The sequence below is a fragment of the Protopterus annectens genome, chromosome 1.part2, assembly GCF_019279795.1.
Source record: "Protopterus annectens isolate FY-2018-M chromosome 1.part2, PAN1.0, whole genome shotgun sequence".
In the NCBI taxonomy this organism is placed as follows: Eukaryota; Metazoa; Chordata; order Ceratodontiformes; family Protopteridae; genus Protopterus; species Protopterus annectens.
In genome coordinates this window covers 108,025,956-108,050,739 of record NC_056727.1, presented here as the reverse complement: position 1 = coordinate 108,050,739, position 24,784 = coordinate 108,025,956, and the positions used below count along the sequence as shown (strand labels likewise).

Genomic DNA, 24,784 nt, shown 5'->3' with positions numbered 1-24,784 from the left:
GCCTCCTCATGGGGTTTCAGTTCTCACTCCTCCTTGGTCCTCTACTTCTCTTAAAAGGCCTAGAGACCAGGATTCTTCTGAGGATAAACCTGATTCTGCTGACAAATCCCTAACTTGTTCTACTCAGATTCCTTCTCCTTTAGACTATGGGTTAGAGGAGGAGGAATCTATTAGTCCTGATGTTCCTTTGGAGGAAATTTCATCTGGGGACACACTCTTTAGGATGATGGATTTTTTTTAAGTGGGATTGTACTTGGGTCTCTGATATCCATAATAAACCTGCTTCTGTTCCTCCTATCTTGGCTGCTTTACTGGATCCGCACCCCCCCCCCCTGCTGCCAAGAAGCCTGAGCCTGATAGGTTTTATAGGGTTCCTAGGGAATGTTCTTTTTTATATAAATGTTGTGCTGATGACCCCTCAGTAGTGTCCGTAGCAAGTTATTGCCTTCTGACAAGAAGAGCAGAACTATGGACAGGCTAGGCGAAAAGATTTACACTTATGCTACCCTAGTTTTTAGGGCTATTAATTATCAGACCTATATGTGTAGGTACATGTTGGCTCGTCTTTCTCAGGCCTGTCAACTTATTTCTGATTTTCCAGACTGTCTGGGTCAAACATCTGTTCTTTCCTTGCTAGGAATTTCCTCTCAACTCGTTCGTCATTCTGTTAAATGTAGTTATGTGACAGATGCCTCTTATAGGGCTGCTGTTTTTGGTTCAGTTATGAGGAGGTATTCTTGGCTTAGGCTTCACGCTCTGCCTGATGATATTACAGCTAATTTGAGGGCTGCTTCTCTGGATTCTAAACTTTTGTTTGGGGAGGCTGCTGCTGGTTTGTTTAAGTCCCTTCAGGATAAGGGTAAGGCCTTACAGGAACTTAAACGTGTCTTTGTTTCTCCTGTGCCTAAATTTCAGAGAAACTACCGCGTTTATATCACGTTATCAAAAGATGAAAAAAGCGAACACTATTTCATCGGCCCCAAAACATCTAAACATGAAAATATCGAAAATTCAGAACAGCGAATTTTTTTCCCATGGAAAAAATTCGCTGCTCTGAAGCGCACACACAACACAAGTACATCAAACAAACAGCAACCACACACATACACTTAAATTCCTACATCTAACGCTACACTAAACTAATCATACACTACTATCTACCCACTTACCTTAACCCAAACCCTAACCCTAAGGTCCGTCACTATCGCACACTCCCCTAACCTGCTCCCTAACCCTAACTCACTTAACCCGCCCCTAACCGTAATGTACAAACAATCGCACACTTACCTGAACCCATCCCATAACTTTCCACCACAGCGCTAAGAATAGCGAAGCCACAGAAACGGCCAACCAAATTCTTTCCCGAGGAAAGAATTTGCTGTTCTGCAGCTTCGCTATTCTTAGTGTTCGCTGAATAGTGTTCGATATCAGAACATTCGAAGTTTTAATACTTCGATGTTCTGATATAGACCCAAACTACCCCGCTAAGCCTGCCTTTGTTTGTAGACAGTCCTATCCTTATACTAAAGGTAAGAAGAGTAGCAAACAGACTCCTGCTGCTAAGGCTACTTAATTTTTGGGGACTCCAAAGCCTTCCTTTCTGGACAAACCAGGTGCTGTGACTATCCGTCCCTTCCCAGCCACATTCCTCTTTCTCTTCACCTTTCTCTTTCTTTTCCAGTTTGACTTCAGATCACTCAGGATTCTTGGGTTCTGTCAATCTTTCGTCAGTGGTACTTCATGTTGTGGAAATCCCATCCTCCTCTTATGGGCATTCCTCAGCCTCTTTGGGAACATCTTCCATTTTTACAAGAGGTTCGTCAAGATCTCTTGTCTTTGGGTACTATTCAAGAGGTGCCTGTGTCTCAAAGGGAGGAAGGGTTCTACTCTCGACTGTTTCTAGTGCCCAGAAAAGAGGGCACTTGGAGACCTGTTCTAGACCTCTCTCATCTAAACACTTTTCTAAAGATACCTTCCTTTTGGATGTTATCCCTTCAGATTCACTTTCTTCTCTAGCTCTTTCAGGTCTCTGGATCTCAAGGATGCTTATCTCCATATTCTGATCCATCCTCTTTTCAGGAAATTTTTGCATTTCTCTGTTGCTTCTGGCATTTTCAGTTCTCTGCTTTGCCCCTTGGCCTTTTTTGCTGCCCCAAGGGTATTTTAAAAAATTAAATTTTTTTTGTTTTCATTTTTTTTAAATATTCAAACATTTAAGCGTTCGATCACTAAAGTTCGATCTTTAGTGATTAGAACGTTTAAGCGTTCGAATATTTAATATACACCCTGGGATTCTTTCTGCCTCTTGTTTAAACTGTAGTTGAAAATTCAACTTCCTAATGTAAATTTTAAGTTTTGTGAGTACATCCACTATATCTACTTTACTCCCAGGTACAAACTTAAACCCTTTCCTATAAAGAGAGAAATGCGCTTCAGTGATTTCCATGTCTGTGTAATTATAAACATGGAACCCTTGCGAACAAAGTAATTTCCCCTTAAATGGTGAAATACAAGGTTGTATCTGTGTACTTAAATTCAGTACCTGTTCTCCTTCCTGTTTTTCCAAAACTGTCTTTGCCCCCTTGTCCCCTTGGTGTCTGCGGTTGCCCTAAAAATTATTATTGTTTTGGTTTCTGTTCCTATTCAGAATTCTTTCTGACCTCCTTGGAAGTGGGAATTCTTGCTCAAAAACTACATCTGTCTCACCTTCATATAACTTTGTTTCGTAGTTGTTAGACTCATTTCTCTCATCATATTGGCCTATCCTAACTTTTGGATCTTGCTTGTTCTGGTTAAAAGGGGGGGGGTGTCATAATAACTTTCTGGAAGCAGGTATGCCTCCTTGTGCTGATAGTCAAGTTCATCCCTCCTTAGTTTCCCTTGTTTCCTCAACACATTTTCTTTTAACTTGTTATTCAATCCTGTTAAAAATATTGTCATATTTCACTTCAAAATTCATAAAACAATCATCCTACACAATATTTTGATTTAACACATTAATTTCATCCATTAACTTTTGAATTTTACGACTGTTAATTTTAATAATAAAATGCAACAGCTCTAAGCCATGCTGGCCAAACATGGCTAAAAGTTCTTTAAATTTTTCCTGCCCTGCTTTAATACCGTTTGGAAAGTTATACATACGCAGTCCTTTGGGTACTCTTTGGACCCGAATACATTCTGCCAAATAAGCATTGTCAATTTGTAGACTATGTACCTTGTTCATTTTAAGTTCAAATGTTCGCAAATGTGTGTTAATGTCCGTTGGTCTGCTAACAGTCTCCTCTCAATTAAAATTCAAGTCTCTATTAATCCATTGTTCAAACCACATGGTTCTGTTGGAATTAGTTTGCTTGTTAAAGTTCCCCTGGCCGCATGGAACACTGTTGGTTTGTGTTGAACAAGTTGGTGTAGGACTAACTACAGAAGCTTTTCCAGTTGACCTTAATCCACCAGAAGTTGTCATCGGGTGCATGGGTTCATCTGCAGCAAGGTCTCTTGGGAACTGTAGTTTATCCAGGGTGAATTGCATCTGCTGGTATTGTGATACCATTAGTTTTATAAGATGAGTTAGATTACCCTCATCATTCACTGATGAAAACTCTAGCAATTCCTGCACTGGTGAAACTGGTGTAAAATTATTCAAAGCAATACTGCAGTTGGTATCCATGACAATGGTATCTATTAACCGTATGTCAGGCCACAGTAAAGGCAAGGTTGGTTCCAAACATGCTCCAAAACACCAAATGCACAGAAAAAAAGCATTCTTTGAGGAGAAACAAGAACTGTATAAACCAACACGCCTCTTGGAACCAAACCTGATACCAAAAGAAGAGTCCAAAATAAAATTCTTCCGTTTATTCACAGCCACAAAATAAGTTAAGCACTTTCGTCTGCCACATTAAAGGACTTTATCAAAACAGTTAACATCCAGTCACAAAGTGCTTTAATCCTTGAATTAATTAACATCAATTAAGTACTTAAATAATTGTTATCCAATAAAAGTATTCATGAGCTTTTAAAATATTCAAGTAGTCATTCTAAAATCACAGTGTGTTATTACCATTTTAAATGAAAATAATTATAAATATGAATACAAAACAAACATATATTATTCAAAAACATTCTATAAAAACTTTCACAGTTCATAGTTTAGACGCTCTTTCTGTAAGTATAGATACAAGGGAAACATGGTCGTTCAGACCTGGAGGGTGGGTGGCATTTAACAAAAACTGCCATCTATACTTACTTCTATATATGTTATTTGACCAATCCCCCCCTCTAATAACTTTCTTAATAATTTCCAAGATACCAAAACAAAATCCTTGCCTAACCCCACAAGAGAGTGTATGCTTATATAACGTATTATTATTATTGTGTGTCGCAATAGCATATAAATGTTCATATATTCTTTTACATATATATATATATATATATATATATATATATATATATATATATATACACACACACACACACACACACACACACACACACACACACACACACACACACACATATAGACAATGGCAATAAAAAGATACAACTTGGTACACAACAAGATTTAGGAGTAAAATGAAACAAAACACGATAGGTAAATGAGTTTAAATGATGTAAAAATCAGCAAGTTCAAACAATAATAAAATATCAGGAAGATAAAGCAAGGTCTATCAGTTTGAGTGTTGAGCAGCTGTAGATTCTGTATCTGATATTAAGTATAGAGTGAAGAAAATAAAGCAGAGAGAATAAGGTAGAAGAATTTACATGACATTAAGTTAGTATGCTTAAAATGAGGTATTTTAGTAATGGTTGATAGGGCATAAGGACCTTTTGAGTGCAGGAAAAGTTTGGTTTAGGTGGTTAGATAGTTAAGAAGAGCAATACTGGGTCTGAGGTCAGGGGAAAAAGAGTTAAGTGCTAGCACTGGACAAGGAGGACCAGTTGCAGATCCAGTTGGAGAGAAGGTGTTTATGGATGGCAGTTTTGAATTTGATGGGATGTAGTTCAGAGCGAATGGAGGAGGGGAGATTATTCCAAAGTCTGGCAATAGTCCAGGAGTATAGGAGTTTACTTGCCGGTAGATTAGGTTTGTGGACTTGTACTAGGTTTTGATTTTCTGAGCGTAATGACCTCGTAGAGGGCATAAGGGGAGAATAAGGAGCTGAGTGCAGAGCAGTCTTGTGGTTTGTAAATTAATCTGTGAAAGGTAGTTAGTTGAAGGTGTAGTAGATAATGAGGGAATTCGAGCCAATGGAGATTTCTTAAGGCTATACAATGATGGGTGGAATGACGACAGTTGGAAGCAAATTTGGCAATTTTGTTGTAGCAAGATTCTAATTTTAGTTTTAGAGAGGACTGCAGATTAGTTAATAAGGGAGCACCATAGGTTAGAGATTGAAGTAGATAGGAGAGTGCTAGGGCTTGTTTGGCTGAAGAGGAGAGGAATTTATTATGCCTGTAGAGGAGGCCAAGTTTTTTGTGTGTTTTAGAGATTTTAGATTGGATATGTAAATCAAATTTTAGATTGTCATCTATTATTATGACCCCTAAGAGTTTGGTACTAGGTACGAGTTCAATTTTTATTGAATTCAGTGAGAGAATGTTAAAGTCTTGTATGTTGATAGAGGTATTTTTTAGGGGTGAACAACATAAGTTTGGATTTGATGTTGTTAATATTCATTCATTCCTTACTGATGAGCTTGGAACCGATCCTCTGTTCCGACTTGGCCACTGTACCAAGCTCGCGTCAGCTAAAAAACTCAGGCTAAGATTACCCATAGTGCCTTTCTCCCCATTACCTCAGATCTCGTTTGCCGCGTACTGATCAGGACATGTCAAGCCTTTCACTCTCAGCTAAGTGGTTTTTTGCTTGTTCTTAATACTTCGTATTGTTGTTGAATCTTTGTCATTTGTACTTATTTTCTCTCACTGCCCCTTTTCTGGTAAAGTGACTCATTCTTCCTCCCCTTTACCGTTTTTTCTGGTATTCCTTTCTACCATCGTTGGTAGCTCCCACCCTTACCCTCTGTGGTATTCTTGGGATACCATTGTTGGTACTCTTTTTTTTCCCTTCTGTTTCTTTATATTTTCAAAAAAAAAGTGTGTTTTGATTGCTGTATTTTTATATACCTTGTAGGTTTGTTGTTGTTGATATTACGGGTTTTGCAGGTGTAGTGGCCTTGTTTTTTGTGTGGCTATGGCAGACAAGAAACGGGCCACTGGGTTTAAAGCTTGTGACCTGTGCTCCTGTAAAATGCCGAATTCGGACGACATTCGTCTTGTGTTTATTGCTTGAATGTGCCTCATCTGACTGTTCAGCCACCTTGTAATATTTGTGCAGGCTTTAGTACTCGTACACTCAATGAGAGATGCAATAAACTCATTCTTAAAGGGCTACTCAAATCTCCTTTCTCGGAGGCTCTTTCTGCATCGGAGGGTTCTCCCCCTCCCAGAAAAGATCATAAGAAGAGGAGCCATTCGGTTCCGTCTTTTCCTAACGATCCAGAATCTAAGTCTTTAGAGCCTAGACCTAAATTACCAAAATTGTCTTCTGTTCCCTCTGCTGCAGGGCTCAAAACCCCTTCCTTGGTGCCAGCGATGGAACCAACCATGATTATGACTGCTACACTGCCTCCTTCTACATCGGCACCGGAACCTGAGTCTCCTACTTTGGTGCTGACTACTGAACCGAAGTCTGATACAACCTTTTCGGTACCGACTACCATGGTACCGGCCAGGACTACACCAGTCCAGATCCTCCCTTCGACGCAAACAATAGTCTCTTCAATTCCGGTCACTTTGCCCCACCCTACTGCATTTTCTACAGGTACATTGACCTTGGTGTCTAAGGAAGAGCCCATACCATGGGCCAGATACTCCCCGTCAATGGATCCATTCTCAGGACAGCTGTATAGCCCCTTTTTGGAACATCAAGACTCCCCATCAGGGATATCCACCAGATCCTCCAGGAGCCTATTAGAACTAGACGTGGTCAGACTTTTGGATCAACTCTTCATGGCTAGGGGGTTGACTTCCCTTAGTAAACGCTGTATCCCATTTGGAACAAAGGAGTTTTCCCCACAGACTCCATCTTATACTCCTTTCAGTAAGACATAACTTCTTTTTTTTTTGGCATTTAAGGACAGATGATTTTGGTGGAGCCAAGATTCAACAGTAGAGTAAGCTGTGTGGGTCATTTGTTGAAGGATATCAGGGTTTAGTGCAGAGCAGACTATGGTTGAGTATGGGCACAGTACTTCTGCTGCACTAATGTCCTTCTTAGATATCATTAATAAAATCTGTGACTCTGGCCATATTGCATCTGCTCTCTTTCTAGATCTATCTAAAGCATTTGATACTATATCCCATTCTATCCTTCTCTCTCAACTTTCTTCCTAAGGCTGTCTTCTCAATTGCTTAACTGGTTTAAAAGCTATCTCACCAATAGGCAACATGCCGTCAAATGGCAACACTCTGTTCTTATTTCCACAACCCTACAGGTGTCCCACAAGGCTCAATCCTTGGTTCCTTTTTATTTAACATATTCATTAACAACCTACACCAAGCCATACCACATTGTTGTTAGTTGAGTTGGAGCAGAGTTTTAGCTTTAACAAGAGTTTTTTTTCATGCAGGAAGTGGGAACAGTGAGAGATTAAATTCAGTTTGAGAATGGGCTTTGTTCCAGTTTTGTGTGGAGTATTTAGAGGTGTCGTATTGTATGGTAGGCGGGAAGAGGAGAAAGAATTGAGCTGATGATTGCTAGGTAGAGGGGAGGAAAGGAGGCTTGTGTCAATAAAGTACAAGTTAAATTTGGAGGCAATAAGGTCAGGTGACATGGGGAAAGGACAAGGGTTGGTTTTAGTGCCAGGGTTCAATAGATTATTTATGGAAGACCAGAAGAGTTTGGGGTTATTTTTCCTGTTTAACTGTAGGTTCCAGAAGTATTGTTGTTTATCTAAATGCCTAAATTCTCTGGAATCCCTAAGCCACATGGAAATAGAGAAAACCCTCCTTACAGGCCAGTGGTTGCAAGCGGGGGATCCTTTACTTAAGCTGCTGCCATCTACCTGGAGTTTTTGTTACAACCTTTGTCTGAGAAGAACATTTCACATGTAAAAGTCTCTAATGATTTTTATGGGGGAAAAAAGTTACAATTGATGCTGATAGCATTTTATTAACAATAGATGCTGAATCATTGTATAGTGTACTTCCACATCTGTCTTGGGTTACTCCTCAGTGGATGAATTCATTTATTTAGTTTTCCATCTGGCATGGAAGGAGCCGGATACCATTGAACCCAATCCAAAAAAAACTGACAAATTCTTAGCTCCTGTGACGCCTGTGCCCTGGCCCAGGAATCAAGGAGCCTCAGTCCTCACCACTAACACCAGAGAGGGCATCTCATATATGAGGAAAGGATAACAAATACACACAGTGAAGTGCAATTTCCCTTAAGAGCAGAGAGATCACAGTTAGTCCAGGGCTGGCTGCTCCCTTGCTCTCCAGATCCCCACTAAGACTCCCCACTAGCACAGCTACAGGGTCCAGATCTCAACCTAGATGGGCAGTTTAAAATCTCCAGCACCCTCTCTGTCCAACCCGTGCTTCGTGTCCTTGCCCAAGTAGCTGACACACACACTTTGAGATAAGTTTATACAACCACACAGACACCCCTGGGGAAGGCTGGCACAGGTTTTCCAGCTGTGCCCTGTACTCCCAGACTGCCACCAGCCAGCTAATATTTATCGCCTACTCAAAGGCCCTTAAAAGGGTGTCCAATTATTACTGTGCAATATTAATATCCAATCGGTAAGTGTGACTAATCAGTCAAGACTTAATAGAGTGGCTTTGTACAAAAAAATCTATAAATCTGCAATGTACTCTAGAGCTTAACTTATATCTACACAAACCAGCCACAGTTAAAAGGTTTTAAACTATTTAATAGTAAAGAATTAAAACCACAAGACAATACTTTCTACTACACAGTCAGTGCTAGTCAAAAGTTCAGAGATCACACAGAAAAACTTTTGGGAAACCTACCCTGCTGAAAATCTCTAACAAAGCATTTGCCACGTTCTCTGCCTCAATGGTGGACAAAACCACTGCCTCAGGGTATCATGTAGCATAATCCACTACCACTAGGATATACTTTTTCCCTGTGGAACTTAGGGTACACAGGGGACCCACAATATCCATTGCTAACCTCTGAAATGGCTCCTTAATCACAGGCAAAGGCATCAAAGGAGCTCTCACCTTGTCTCCTGCATTGCCTACCTTTTGGCACTGCTCACAGGTCCTGCAGTACCCTGTTACATCTCTGGAAATTCCAGGACAAAAGAAGTTCTGCATAATATGCATCTTTGTATGTTCTAATTCCTAGCTATTGCTACAAGAAAACACACTTCTGAAATAACTTACTTAGTTACATAGAGCAACAGGCAGTGCTGTGAGTTGGATAGTCATACAAAAGTGCTTAATAATCTCTGGGTCTCTCTGTTTAAATTGAAACTGCAGTTCTGATAAAACATTACATCATTTCACACTTTCCTGGTGTTCCCAGGCTGACAGAAACTACATTAAATTTTTTTTTACACTTTGAGCAATAAAGGACATTTCTCATGTAAATTCTGGTCATTAACTTTAGCCTTAAAACAATAAGCAGGAAGCCTTCATCTAGCCGGACTGGAGCCGACTTTAGATTAAAGGGTCACAACATGCTTTTACTGGGTCAGTAGAGAGCACTGTTGCCAAATTTTTTGTAACAGCATTTTTTTCATTTAAGACAACAAGCCTGTGATTCACATTCATATTTACAAATGATAGAATAATGTATAAAATTCTATCTGGCTAGGCTGGCAGCCTTCATCCATCTCTACCAGTCTTCACAGCTCTGGAGCAAAGGACTCACAGTAGATGATATGGTGATTGTGGCAGCCACTAAAAAAGAGCTAGCTAAACAGAGGTCTTCTGTCCACCCTCCAAACAGAGAGTCTAGAGTGCTGGCTAGATTTGGAAAGCAAATCTTTGCCTTGGCCCCTTCACCTTCAGGTCTCTTAATTACCTGGCACATTTCACAAGACTACAGATAGACTTGATGAAGGAGATATCAAAAGCTGTCTCAGAATCCATGTTGCAAAGGATTTCAAGAGAACATCCACTCAACTGGCCACTGTATTGCCAATTTCTAATGCTTCCATGAGGGTGATCTTTCACACAGCTGAAGGCATCAAACAGGCTACCGGTTAAGACATTGCCATAAGGAGTCATGCCTGGGGGTGCATCTGTGTGACTGCAGAGCCCTTTAAGATATCTTTCATCAGTGCTTCCTTTGATGGCACAACCTTATTTGGTCCATTGGTTAAAGAGATGCTTACCCACAGCAGACAAGAAGGGAAGACTCTGTCTGCCGTGGGAATAAAGTTTTCTATCCCTCAACAAACCTTTTCTAGGAATCAAAGAGGGGGTAAGAAAATGTGTTTCCTCAAATCTCTGGGACCTTTCCAAGATTCACACAGGGACAAATTCTCCAGAGACAGAGGAGGCAGCCTAGAAGCAGAGGAGGCCCGCAAAATCAAGATTTCCATGATTCCTTTCTGGACAGACCTTTCCAGTGCTTCTGAAGTGCTGCCTGACTGTCCACCTCTGGAGTCAGTGAGGGAATGATTTTCCTTGCTTCCAGACACCTGGGCAAATATAACAGCAGATTCATGGGTGCTAAGAATATTATCCAGAAGTTATTCCATTCCATTTTTCTAACTTCCTATTTGCAAATGGGAGAAGCTTCCCGACATTCCACTCAGTCTGAGGAAAGCAGCAGTGCAAGAAATTCAAAAGCTGCTAGACAAGAGAGTCATTCAAGATGTCCTGTCAGACCAAATAGGATTTGGAACTTACTTGCATTTCTTTTTAGTGTCCAAAAAGACACAGGACCTCAGACAGATTCTGGATGTGAGCAGTTTGAATCAGTACGTAAAAAAGTCAAAGTTCCGAATGGCCACGGTTTAGTCTATTCTGACATTTCTTCACAAAGATGATTAGATGTGCTCTGTAGGTCTTTAGGATGCGTCATCAAAATAGACAGGTGCTCCAGAAGACATTTATGCTTTCAGCTGAGAGCCAGTCATTACCAATTCAGAGCCCTGCTCTTTGGACTCATCACTGCCCCCAGGGTGTTTACCAAATGTATGGCAGTGGTGGCAGCTCACCTGAGACTCAAACGATTACGAGTGTTTCCATATGTGGATGACTGGCTTGTCACCTCCCCCTCCATGCATCTCCTCCAATAGTCCAGGGACTATTTGCTCCAGATGTGCCAGTCACTGAGGATAACAGTAAATTACTCCAAATCAAACCTGACACCATTTCAGAGCTGGAGTTTATGGGTGCCCATCTGAACATGACAATACAAATTACATCATTGCCAACGGATCGCATAGCCACGCCCAGATCTCAGGTACTCCAAATTCTTTCCCACCCATCTCCTCCAGCCATATTCATTCTTCAAGAGCTGGGATCTATGGCAGCAGCCATAGTATTAATCCTCTTAGCATGATACTATATGAGTGTTCTTCAATGGACTCTAGCTGTTCAGTGGTATGTTCTTCGACAACCCCTATCTTTTCCAGTCAAACTTACTCCAATTTGCATATGCCACATCCACTGGTGGATTCAGTCAGACAACATTTATGTAGGCCGACCCTTTATTTTACCACCCCCAGTTGCCACAGTGACTACATACATTTCCCACCTCGGGTGGGGGGGTGCTTTTCTTGGGAAGGATGGTCCAAGGCATGTGCCCCCCCCAAGAGACCAATTTACTTATCAGTGTTCTGGAGATGAGAGCAGTCCTATTAGCATTGCAGGCATTTCAAGGTGCTCTTCCTCTAGGGGCTGTTGTGTTCCAGACCAACAACATGTCTGTTGTCTGGTACATCAGCAAACAAGGGAGAATAAGATCTTACCCTCTTTGCGGAGAAGCCATGAGAGTGTGGCAATGGGCGATCTCAAACCGCTTTCTAGTTACAATGAGCATACTGGGAAAACTAGAGTGGTAGCAGACACATTAAGCAGGCCCATTTTAATGCAGCACAAGTGATTTCCAAACAGTCTGTGGTGGAAGAGTTTTTTGCTGTTAGTGCCAACCTTGCTGCAACCTCTTTGCTTCCTCCCACAACAACAAGTGCAGCATGTATTTTGCCCTGATCTCCCATCTGGGTGAGTCACTGACAGATGCTCTAGTCCACATTTGGCCACCCAGACTCCTGTAAGCTTGTCCTCCACTTCTCTTGAATCCCAAATTTTTACAGAAAGCAACCCGGTTGAAGAGCTCAGTCATCCTCATTGACAACTTTTGGTTTCGACAGGTGTGGTTCCCCTTCCTATGGTCTCATCTTTATTATTGTCCTTGGATACCGGAATCCTTTCCAGATATCCTCTCACATCCTTCTGAGATGAGCCATCCAAATATCCAGGCCCTCAAGCTAACCGCATGGTTTCTCTACTTCCAGTGTTGGTCAGAGAACCCTAGCTTTCTTCGCCAGTATGTACTATAATTTTATCCTCATAAAAAGATTCTACCAAGAAGGTTTACAAGAGTAAGTGGAGAAGTTTCTCCCTTTGGGCATTGAAAAATGATGTTGACCCCTTTTCTGTCCCAGTTTCTGCTATTCTTGAATTTTTGACTGTTCTTTTTAAAGGAGGAGCTAGTTTTTCTACAATTAAATTGCAGTCGACTGCCATTTCTAATTTTCATACAGGAGAAAGAAATTATTCCTTGGTGTCTTCCAAGTTATGTAAACCTTCCTTAAATGACTTTTTCTCCTCAGGCCACCAATAAAGGATTCTTCTCCTCCTTGGGGATCTGAAAGTCGTGCTGCAAGGCTTAACTCAAAACACCTTTGAACCTTCAGCAAAAAATTACCTAAAATTTCTCATGGAAAACAGTCTTTTTAGTAGCTATTACTTCTGCAAGAATTTCTGAACTCAAGGCTCTTACATTGTCTTCCATGAAGACAGGGTTTCTTTATGAACTTAACCCATCCTTTTTACCTAAAATAAATCAAACATTAATTAATCCATTCACCTACAGGTCTTCTGTCCAGACTTTTCAAATAAAGGAGAATACATGGTTCATATTCTAGATGTGCACAGACAGTTACATTTTTAACTACACATGACAAACCAATTCAGAAAATCCAATTCAGCTATTTGTTTCCTTCTCTACAAAATGTGTGGGTTATACAATTTCTAAAGTTACTTTAGGTAAGTGGATCACTGGTTGCATTCCTTGGATCTATTCTCAGCAAGACATTCCCCTATTTAAACCACCCAAAGCTCACTCAGTTAGGTCCATGGCTACTTCATCTGCCTTTTGGTCAAGTGCATCTATTGGTGATATTTGTGCAGTAGCCACATGGTCCAATGCATTTACCTTTGTTACTCATTACAAATTGTATTTAATTTTCAGAAGTAGAGCTGCCTTTGCATCGGTGGAATATCCTTCCAAGCGAGCCACCTAAGGTCAGTGTAGCTGGGGACTCTGTCCCATGTGTTGAAGAAGAATGAAAAGGACAACATCAGATTCATAAGTTAAGTACTCACTGTAACTGGGCATCTGTGTTGTCCAGTTTTCATTCTTCTTCAACCTCCTTCCCATCCACCCCCTAGTCCTTAAATCTTCTGGAGGAACTTGTTGGATTGTTTATTGGAACTTCTAGTTCTGCGTTTGAGACCTGTTCTCTCAGCTATCCCTGTTTCTATTCAGTTATATGGTGTTTATGGCAACAAACTCAGTCTGAGATATTGAGGATGGTCAAGGGCTGTATGGGTAGAGGGAGGAGCTCAAAAGTTGGATCCAAAGTCTAGAGTATGCAACTGAGTCAGATCTGAGGGTCGGATCCAAACCCATCTGTTGAAGAATGAAAAGTGGGACAACACAGATGCCTTGTTATGGTGAGTACATAAGTTATACATTTTCAGTCTAGTGTCTTTTAAATATTGGTACATGTTGACTTTATGTATACAGAATGGTTCATTTTTTTCCATTCTGCCCAGGATTCATGTCTATTTATTAGTTGTTTGATATCAGATCTGCCTTAAACTCTTGCTCTTTTTATAGGGAAAAGTTTATCCTGCATGTTGGAGAGAAAATTGTTGAAAGCAGAGAAGGCTGTTTGAGGTCACTGTATTGATAAAAGGAATTCCAGTCCAGTTGTTCTCCTACAGAAAGAGCATCAGCAGCAGAATCAGGGATTGCATTGATTATCAAAACAATGGGTTTAGATTTATGCCATTCAAATGACCAGACACAGAAGATGGGGGTAGTGGTTGCTTAGGAATTTTGAGAATGTCTGCATCAATTAATTTGAGAGTATTTGCAGCTGCATATACAGATGTATGTATGTGTATATACGTACGTATGTGTGTGTTTATATAGATCTATATATTTGTCATTTAAGCAAATGCTTATTTGACTGAGTAAGAAATCGGTGCACACAATTGTCTGAAAACATTTGACTAAAAACTCCTTTGTCTGAATCACAATTAGTAGAAAACATATTACAGAACAAATATGCCTTTAAAAAATGCAACGCTGTAATTCTATAGACTAACTCCATGGAAAGAGAACTGTGTATAAAAGAAAAGGCTCCATACATGAATTAATGCTGGTGCACAAATAGAAACATCTGTAGATCTGGGATGCAGTGTGAGAGTACTTTACCAATCCACACACAAACTTCTCGACTCACCTCTCTAATAATTCTTAGAAATGACACAGTCACATACTGTGTCTATAGACTTCTGCAGTTTTCTTTCAGTTGTGATTCAGTCAAGAGTTTTCAAACAATTGTATTCTACTGTTTGTGGTTTAGTCAAATGACCATTAAGTGAAATGAGATACACCTATACTTACATACACAAATATGTATAGTGTATTTCATCAAAATGTGATACAATCGAAACACAAAAATCAAACATATAAACCAAAAACAATGAAAAAATACATTTTTTGTTGGGAAGGGGGCAAGTCCTCCTTGTGCCTTACAAATCCCCTACTAATTATATTTACCAATGTCAGGTCACACTACACTGGGGAAGAAAGGGTACATTTCTTAAACTCTACTGTACTGCGATCTTGCTCCAAAAATCCAGTACAACTCCAGCTGTGTACCTGCTTTATTAATAGTTGATGTAAAACAACATCAGTAAAATCACTGTTTCTGTATGTGTGTGTATGTGGATAGCTGGCCTTAGGCGTAGGCCAACTAGGTGGCGTTCTAGGGCACTGCCTTAGCAGGGGCACTTTTCCAGTAATCTGGATGGTATAGGTATGCCAGGATCGGAGCACCAAGTGTTGTGGGGGACGCTGTGGATCCCTTTTGCCTAGGACACCAGTTGACCAAAGACCAGCTCTGTGTGTGTGTGTGTGTGTGTGTGTGTGTGTGTGTGTGTGTGTGTGTGTGTGTGTGTGTGTGAAACACTGGCTGGCTTACTGGCTTTCAATATAGGTAGTACTGTGTTATCTGTCATGTTTATTTCCTTCTAGCATCTGGGTAATAATCCCTTTATATGTCTTTGTTAGATGCCCTTTAATGAAGGTTAGGCATTTGTTTGCCCATAGTATTATCTAGATACCTTCACTTCTCTTATTTTCTTTCTTTTGGTGCTGTGATTAATTTCTTCTGGTGCTATTTCATTTAATTTTATTTTCATATCGTAGTTGCTCATTTATTGGCTGCAGGTGCCAGCAGTTGCACAGCCTTCTTTCCATTTTGCTTTTTTTGAACTTGTAGGTTTCTGTCTAATTTGACATGTGTAGGTCTGTTTCATCCTTCCTTGTTAGGGAATTCTAGCTCAAATAATGGAAGAGAATGTACAATATGGGATGTAGAAAGGCTCAGTGTACATGTCTACAGCTTTTACTGTACAGAACTGTTTTTCATCGGTCTACTCAGGTAAGGAAGCAAGCTGTAGCCTTTGAAACTTCAGGCCACAGAAGACATGATAAGGTGGGATACAATTTAAATATTATGTTATATTGTTGCACCGACTATTTTACGAATATCTGCTGCTGTGGTAGGGATGGTAACCTACAGATGCACTTTATTTTAAAGTGCAAAAAGAACACTAACAATTTAGAAACCATGTTAGATTTCCTTTAATTACAGGTTATGTGGTATTCCCGTAATCTTTGTTTAATTTGGTTAGAGTTCAGCGAAAATCAATGTACTATTTTTATGTAATTATTGAGCTGTACAGTTCCATGATTGATCAGTAATTGTCAGAATTGGGGAAAGAATGTTGATAAGGCCAAGGCATTTTACATGTGGTATGTATGAATTAATGGGGGGGGGGGGTGATGGGGCAGATAAGAGGTAGCTTTTGTATGTAATATGGTCTTCATGTAATTTTCACTATGCTTGTGGATGTTACATTTGGCAGTTTATAGAATAGCTTCCTACAATGTTAGGGTGTAGCATCAGGAAAAAGTCTTGTGCATTTCAACTTCCAAAATTAGGAATACGGTTTTACTGTACTTATGAGTTGAAAACTAGACTGGTGCTTGAGCCAAAAATAAGTGATTTTTTCAGAAGAGGCAGGGTAGTTGAAATTTTTACTGTTTTTTTTTTTATTTCTTCTGATTAGGAAACATGTTTATGAAGTGAAGTCCCCTTAATGCTGAAACGTGGACATGGCAAAAGTGCTGTCATGTATGTAGGTGTATAATACAGACTTGGCAGTTTTATTTAAGGATGAAGTCTGTTTAGGCTCAAGTTAGCGGTTGCTTTATAGATGGGAATTTAACAACTGCTCTTGGTTTAGGGCATGATGCAATTCATATTGCTGAATTTACAGTAATTAGTTTGATGATTTTGTTATGGTTTATGAAGAACTGTTCAGAGTTAGTCGTCATTTGGATGGATAGTAAAGGCAGAACATGGCTTAATCAAGGACTTGCGTTATTGTGAACTATTAGTTTGTGCTTATGTTAGATGGGCAAATTAAAAAGAGAATGCCTAAGAAGAAGCTTAACAGAACTGAACTGCAATTCAGGAAAATGTTTCTGTAATAGTTTTGTGTATTAAAAGAGTAATTTACACCATATACAGCAAATATAACTCCAGATGAAAATAGAGCATCACAGTCAGTCAAGTATCTCTTTGGTTTACTATCTGAGGTTTGACTTTTGAGGTGTGGTTTGAACCAAACAGTAACAGAGAGAAATTCCAAAACATATGCAGACTGAGCATGTGATTTTTTGAGGGTGTGTTCTAGAAAGACTAAACACTTCTGAGCTAGCAGCATAGTCATGTTTTATTTAGTAATGTAATACATCTTTATTGACTGTAGTAATGCAAGATACAGATGCAGAGCTCTAAATTTTTCCTGTTTTTCAGACTTGGTAAAGCGTCATGCAGGTGTGCTAGGGTTGAGTGCCTGCGTTTTATCCAGCCCATATGATGTACCCACATGGATGCCACAACTTCTTATGGACCTCAGTGCACACCTTAATGACCCACAACCTATTGAGGTATGTATAAAACAAGAGATCATTCTATGTTGTTATGAAGGACTTGATGACCAACTTGAATCTTTCTTGCTAGAGTTCATGGGAGTATTCACCACTGTTCTCTTTCCAACTGTTAAGGACACTGTCAACAAATTCCAAAAGTTTCTTTTCGCATCCACTTTTATCAGATAGCTTTGCTTTGCATAATGTTGATCATAGCACCTGTTGAAAACAGTAAGTCCACTTCTTAGGGTTATTTCCCTTAGTGATTCAAACTGCACATGATTTTTTTAACATTTTTTCTCAGAAGAGCTTGCTCCTTGTTTGTGCATGCATGCGTGTGTGTGTGTGTGTGTGTGTGTGTGTGTGTGTGTGTGTGTGTGTCTGTGTGTATCTACCTACCTCCTTGTGGCAACTCCGGGATATTACACAACAGTCCTTTACCAAAGTTGAGTTATGGTTAAATAACTCACAGCTCATACTTAACCCTAATAAAAACAAACTCAGAATCTTTCACCCCAGCAGACTAACAAACTTCACATCAACCTTCTACATCACAGCTAATAACAATACAAAAATATCTCCTGATCCACAAATGAAACTACTTGAAGTCACAATTGATAATAAACTGAGTTTCGACCTCCACATCTCACAGACAAAGTACACAAAAAATGGGCACATTATACCGAAACAAAAAATTCCTAGCAGAAAATACTAGGGTAGCTATAGCTAGAACTCACCTGCTGTCAACACTCCTCTATGTGTCCCCTATACTTATCAATCTTAAAAAGACAGCTCTAAATAAACTAGAACTATGTTATAAGAAGATAGCAAAATTTGCAACAGACTCAGCACATAGGACACACCACTGCCTAACCTTAAAAACCTCTCCTCGTTAGAACTTCCACAACTCATAACTTATACTCAGTTAACCATGGCCCACAAACTAATTTTCCAGCCTGAGGAAAACCCCAGCTGTCCTAAACACTTTACAGCCCTACTCCAACAATCGTATCCTTCGCTCAACAAATGTGTCACTACTGCAAGTTACCAAATTGACAAATACTACAGGCAACCGCCTATATTCTTAACAAGTAGCAAAAACCTGGAATACACTTCCCCCCACTATCAGATCCACTCCTAATGTCATTCATTTTTAAAAAACGTATTTATTTTATTTTACATTTGTTAACCGGGAAAGTCCAACTGGATACAGCTCCATTTACAGCAGAGGCCCATGGAGAAAAGCTCCAAATGTACAAAAACAAGTGTAAATACAGTGAAATTATTACAGTGAGTTATCACAAAACTGAGATTTATTTAACGATATGAACACACAGGTACATGCTTTTCTCACATACAGAGAGCAAAGGTTGGAAGCAAGTAGCTGAGAAAGAAATAGTTAAAGATTTCATCTGAAAAAGGAAAACACATATATTAAGGTGGTTATCGTACATGGTCTAGTGTTAACTTTAAATCTTTCCAGTAGGTGGGTGATACACAGAATTTTAAACAGAGAGTTAGAGTTTTATTCTTGTAATGAGGTTCTCGTTTATGAATTATATTTGAGTGGGAGTTAGTCAGGGTTTGTACAGGGACAAAGCCACTGCATTTTAGGTATTTCCTAAGGGATTCTTTGAATTGGGATAAGGAGTGGTCATTGGTGAGTTCAACAGAAAGTAGGTTCCAGTTTTTACCGGCAGAATTGAAGAGTAGTGATTCACCAGCTGAATTGTTGGTTTTAACAGTTTGCACTAGCAATTTTTTGGAAGAGCGAAGGGATTTTAGGTTACTGTAGGGGGTAATAATATTTTTCAGTATGGGTGTACTGTCTTGATCGGTAGAGGATTTTGTGAAGAACTATTAGTTGGTTATATTGCAGTTGATAGGGTAGTTCAAGCCCGTCTAACGTTTGAAGGTTAAGGCAGTGATGGGTTCTATAAGCTGATCCTGTGGCAAATCTGGCAATGTTATTGTAGCACCTAGTAAATTTATTGAGGTTTGATTTGCTTAAGTTTACGAAGATGGGTGAGGCATCAAGAAGGGTCAATAGCAAATGTGTACGGGCAATAACAGTTCTAGCAGATGGGGTTAGGAATGGTTTAATCCTGTATAAAGAGCCTAATTTTTTATTAACTGTTTTAATAGTTTTGTCTGTGTGAGCATCAAACTTGAGGTTCTTGTCGATGATCACTCCCAGTAGTTTAGTAGTAGGTTCTGGGGAAATTATCGTACCATTGTTAGATATTATGGTGAGAGGTGGTGAGGGGACCTTGCGAGTGGGGGAGAACAGTAATAGTTTGGTTTTATTTGAGTTTAATAGTAGTTGGTGACCAGTGAGCCAGTTCTCTACTTTATTGAAAGTGGTTTGGGACAAGGATTGTAAATCTGTGGGGGGGATGGCAGAGCAGATTAGGGTTGAGTCATCTGCATACTGAATACAAGTTGCATCAGGGATGACTTTGTACAGTTCATTAATGAATATGGAGAATAGGAGGGGACCTAATATAGATCCCTGTGGGACTCCAAGGGTGACTGGTAAAAGGGATGATAGGTTATTCTTCCATAGTACAGCTTGTTGTCTGTCACTTAGGTAAGAATGAAACCAGGTAATTGCTAGGTTATCTATGGAGAGTGATTTTAATGTGTTTAAGAGTAGCTGGTGATTTATCATATCAAATGCCTTGGATAGGTCAGGGAAGAGGGCTGAGGAGAGCTTGATGTTCTTCGTGTTTCACTGTTGCAGTCATTACATTTGGGTAATCTGCTGGCAGGTTGCCCTCAGTTGGCCTGAATTCCAAAGTCTTGGGTCCTGCGTCGGTTGCTGTCTTCGCTTCCATGATGTCAGGTCGTCAGGGGTATAAAACATGCAGCTGACGCCATTTTCTTTAGTCTTTCCTGCCGTGCGGTGCCCGAAGCAGAAGCATTTCGCAGGTGCCGGTCGGCCGACTACTGAAATATTTGAGTTGGAGTTTCAGAACCGAAGTCTTCACTAAAGCTAAGTACCCCGTTGGGGAAACTTTTTTTCTTGCTTTTTACCGATGTCAGAAAAAGGTAATAATTGTATTACTTGTGGGAAGCAAATACCTCATAAGGATTTCCATTTATACTGTATTCCTTGCCTAGGCCCTGATCACAACTTGCCTGGCTGTCGGTTTTGTGTTAGATTTAACCAACACACTATTAAACGTCAGTATATTTTTGCATCAAAGTATTTTGGAAACAGATTTAACTACCCAGAAATGTCGTCGGATAGCAATACGACTAACGGAGTTCATAAAAAATGCAAAAAAAAGGACAGAGAAAGGCAGTCGAGATCCAAAACCGATGATGAAGCTTTTCATAAGCTAGTCGCCGGTACTCAGTGAGGCGCCTTCGCATCCCCTGATATCCGCTACCTTCGCCCGCTACCTTCGAGTCGCAGGCCTTTACCGACACTCATGTGGAGTCCGGCATGCCACAAGATACTCAAGGTATTGGACCGACGGATGTATCTCCCTCGGATGGGTCCGGAGCCGCTGAGCAGGCACCGGCTTCTGAGGGTGTATTCAGACCTCAGCATTTGTACATCAAACCGACGACAGCTGCAAAACCAAAGACAAAAGCAACTTCTAAACCTAAAAAAACGACGCATGAGCCACGTGCACAGGCCTCTATGCCTAAAAAACAGATGATCAAAATGGCTGAAGACCTTATTACCTTGGGTACCCATCCCCCTCCAGATAAGAGGCCTAGGCAAGACACTGATTATGAATCTTCAGATCAGGTTTCTGTTTCTTCTGATTCCTCTTCTGATCAGGAATTATCTATACCTCCCTATGAGGATTCTGATGCTGAGGAGTCTATTCCATCTGCATCTCCTCCTGAGGGGTTATTCATTTGGAGAAACCTTGCATACTTTGAGGGAGCATTTTCACTGGGATAGTCAAGACTTCTCAGAATCAAAAAAGAGGCTCCGGGATTTCCTTCTTCTTCCTCAGCACAAACCTTTAGCCATTCCCCCTGTTTTAGACATTGTGGATGATGTGTTTTTGGAGTCAAGCTTGACCCCTGACTCCTTACCTCCGGCTCCCAGTAAGCCTGACAGATATTACAGAGTCCCCAACTCACATAAATATTTATTTAGAAACCCTGCTGCTGATCTTGAAACTATTTCACAGGGTCCAAAGGGAGTTAAGGCCTCAACAGCAAAAAAACCCTACCCCCTCTGACAGAGATTCTAGGGCACTGGACAGATGGGGAAAAAAGGTTTATACATCTGCAACCTTGGCAATCAGGGCCTTAAATTGTCAATTTCATATGCTTAAGTACCAACAACATGTTATGGGATTGCTGAAACAGAAAATGATGTTGATTTCAGAATGTGCAGAAAATAAAGAATTGCAGGAATTTTTGCATGCAGCTGAAAAAGTTGGAAAGCATACTTTGCAATGTGGTTTTGATTCTTTAGAGGCCTTCTGCAGGGCCGCAGTTACTGGATCTGTGTTTAGGAGGCATGCCTGGTTAAAGGAACAGAATTTGCCTGATCATGTTAAAGCTAAATTGCTAGATGCACCTTTACAGCATGATTCTCTGTTTGGTATTAAGGCAGAAGAGGTTTTAAAGAAAATGGAAGACAAAGCTAAGTCTTTGCAAACTGTTAAAGATTTCTTACAAGTGCAGCCACCAAGATTCAGTAGACACTGGCCTACAAAAATTGGTCCTTTCCTGTGTCCGACAGAGCTCAACAGGGCAAATCCAGACGCCCTAAGGGTTCCAGGTACCAGGCTCAGGACTCTTACAGGTCAAAGCAATGGGGTGCATCCACCTCCAAGTCTGGAGGAAATAAAGTGCAAACCTACAGAAAGTAATCCCAATGACTTCACTCTGCCTACACCAAGTACTTACCTTTTGGCAGCACCCATAGGGGGAAAATTAGCACTTTTTGCTCAAAATTGGCAGTTAATAACCCAGGACAAGTGGGTACTCAACATCGTATCACAGGGATACAGATTCCATTTCCACACACTGCCAATGACAAATGGTTGGCCAGATCTGCCAAAAAATCAATGGGCAGAGGCACAGAAGCAGGTAACTTCCCTCATGGATATGGGGGCCATTCAGGCAGTACCAGAACAGGAAAAAGGACAAGGTTTTTACTCAAGGCTGTTCTTGGTACCCAGAAAGGACAAGGCCTGGCAGCCAATACTGGATTTATCGATTTTGAACAAATACCTGGACATTCCAAAATTCAAAATGCTCACTTTGCAGCAGCCTCTGCCCATGCTGGGCAGTAATGCTTGGCTGGTGACTTTAGCCCTAAAAGAGGCATACCTGCATGTCCCAGTAGTCGTGCAGAAGATACCTCAGATTCAAGGCTGGCTTAATGCATTACCAATTCTCTGCACTGCCCTTTGGCTTATCTACTGTGCCCATGGTCTTCACATAGTGCCTGGCACCAGTAATTACATTTTGCAGACAAAGAAGTATTCAAATATATCCTTACTTGGATGACTGTCTCATTCAAGCAGAGAACAAGGACACTCTTCTATGACACCTGCCGTTTGTGAAAAGGCTTCTGACATGCTTAGGGTACACAAATGAAAAGAAATCACAACTGGTACCCTCTCAAAAGATAACATTCCTGGGTGCAAACTTGAATACAACTGCCCAGATGGCTTACCTCACGCCAGACAAACAAAGGCAACTGACTACTTACTTCAAACTGATGACAACAAAAACCCAGTCTTCTGCAAGACAAATTCTGCAGGCTCTGGGCTTCATGGCATCCTGCATCCTACTAATTCCATATGCAAGACTGCATATGCGGAAACTTCAATGGTACCTAAAAAGTTTATGTAGTCAACATTCACACAGTCTGGAAACAATGATTCCTCTCATTCCCTGCCTGCAACAGGAGTTTCTATGGTGGGCAAAGGCCTGTCACCAAAACATGGGATGGCCCTTCACTCTACCCCCTGCCAGCCAAACCTTAACAACAGATGCATCAGATTATGCCTGGGGGGCTCACATGGCAGGAAGATGCATTCAGGGCATATGGGCACCAAATCAAATGCATCTACATATCAACCAGAAAGAGATGCTAGCTGTTCAAAATGCCCTAACAGCCATCAAGTACTTACTTCATTCAGGACAACTACTGATAAAGACTGACAACACCACGGTCATGTGGTATATAAACAAGCAAGGGGGCACACACTCATACCCCCTTTGCAGATTAGCCATGGCACTGTGGGTCACAGCTTTGACCTACCAAATGCATCTTCAAGCTCAATTCCTGCCAGGAAAACAAAACACTCTAGCAGACAATTTAAGCAGAAACCTTATGGATCCTCATGAGTGGAAACTAAATCCACAAGTCTTCAGCATGATAACAGAGAAGTGGGGGAGCCCAGACATAGATTTATTTGCCTCTCCTCAAAATTATCAACTGAAAAGATTCTGCACAAGGACTTATCACAGACAAGCATGGAAAGTGGACACCCTGTCCTTCAGTTGGAAAAACCTGTCAGTTTACGCCTTTCCTCCTCTGCCTCTTCTACCCAAAGTCCTCCTAAAAGTCAAACAAGACAAGCCAAAGATGAAATGAATTGCCCCGGACTGGCCCCGCCAATACTGGTACCCAGTCCTAAGGAACTTGTCTCAATACCCAGCTTGGACCTGGCCTCAAAAACCGCAACTACTGTCCCAGCAAAACAATCAGATCCTGCACAATCAACTACAGACTCTGAACCCGGCAGCATGGCTAATCCTGTAATCATACAAACGACATCTCTCAGTAAAGCTGTGTTGGATGTCATTTTGGAAGCCAGAAGGCCTAGTACTAGAAAATCTTATGCTGACAAATGGAAGAGATTCTGTGCTTGGAATCAAGCACAAGGAACTGATACAGCAGAACCACATATTCCTCAGATATTACTATACTTAACTGAGATGCCTGACAAAGGCCTATCTTTCTCATCAATCAAAATCCATGCCTCTGCCATTTCGGCTCATTACAATACATTGCCACCAATCTTTTCTCATCCTATACTAAAGCAGTATCTTAGAGGAGCCAAAAATTTAAGGCCTCCTAGAAGATCACCATTACCTGCATGGGACCTCAGTTATTTGTTGGAAAAGCTCTCCCTGCCTCCATTTGAACCAGCTGCTACCGCTGATATAAAGTTCCTATGGAAGACAGCTCTGCTACTAGCAATTACTTCAGCAAGAAGAGTTTCAGAGCTATAGGCCCTCATGGCTGTAGAGCCTTTTATCATATTTTACCCAGAC

The 24,784-nt window shown here is 40.7% G+C and overlaps 1 protein-coding gene across 1 annotated transcript in view; it reads left to right on the top strand.

Moving 5' to 3' along the window:
- Positions 1 to 24,784, top strand: part of PSME4 (proteasome activator subunit 4) — a 2,990,260-nt gene that overhangs the window by 2,891,140 nt on the left and 74,336 nt on the right. Inside the window, exon 45 of the mRNA XM_044055122.1 lies at positions 17,400 to 17,533. Coding sequence (XP_043911057.1) covers positions 17,400 to 17,533 — 134 coding nt within the window. The remainder of the gene's footprint in view (positions 1 to 17,399; positions 17,534 to 24,784) is intronic.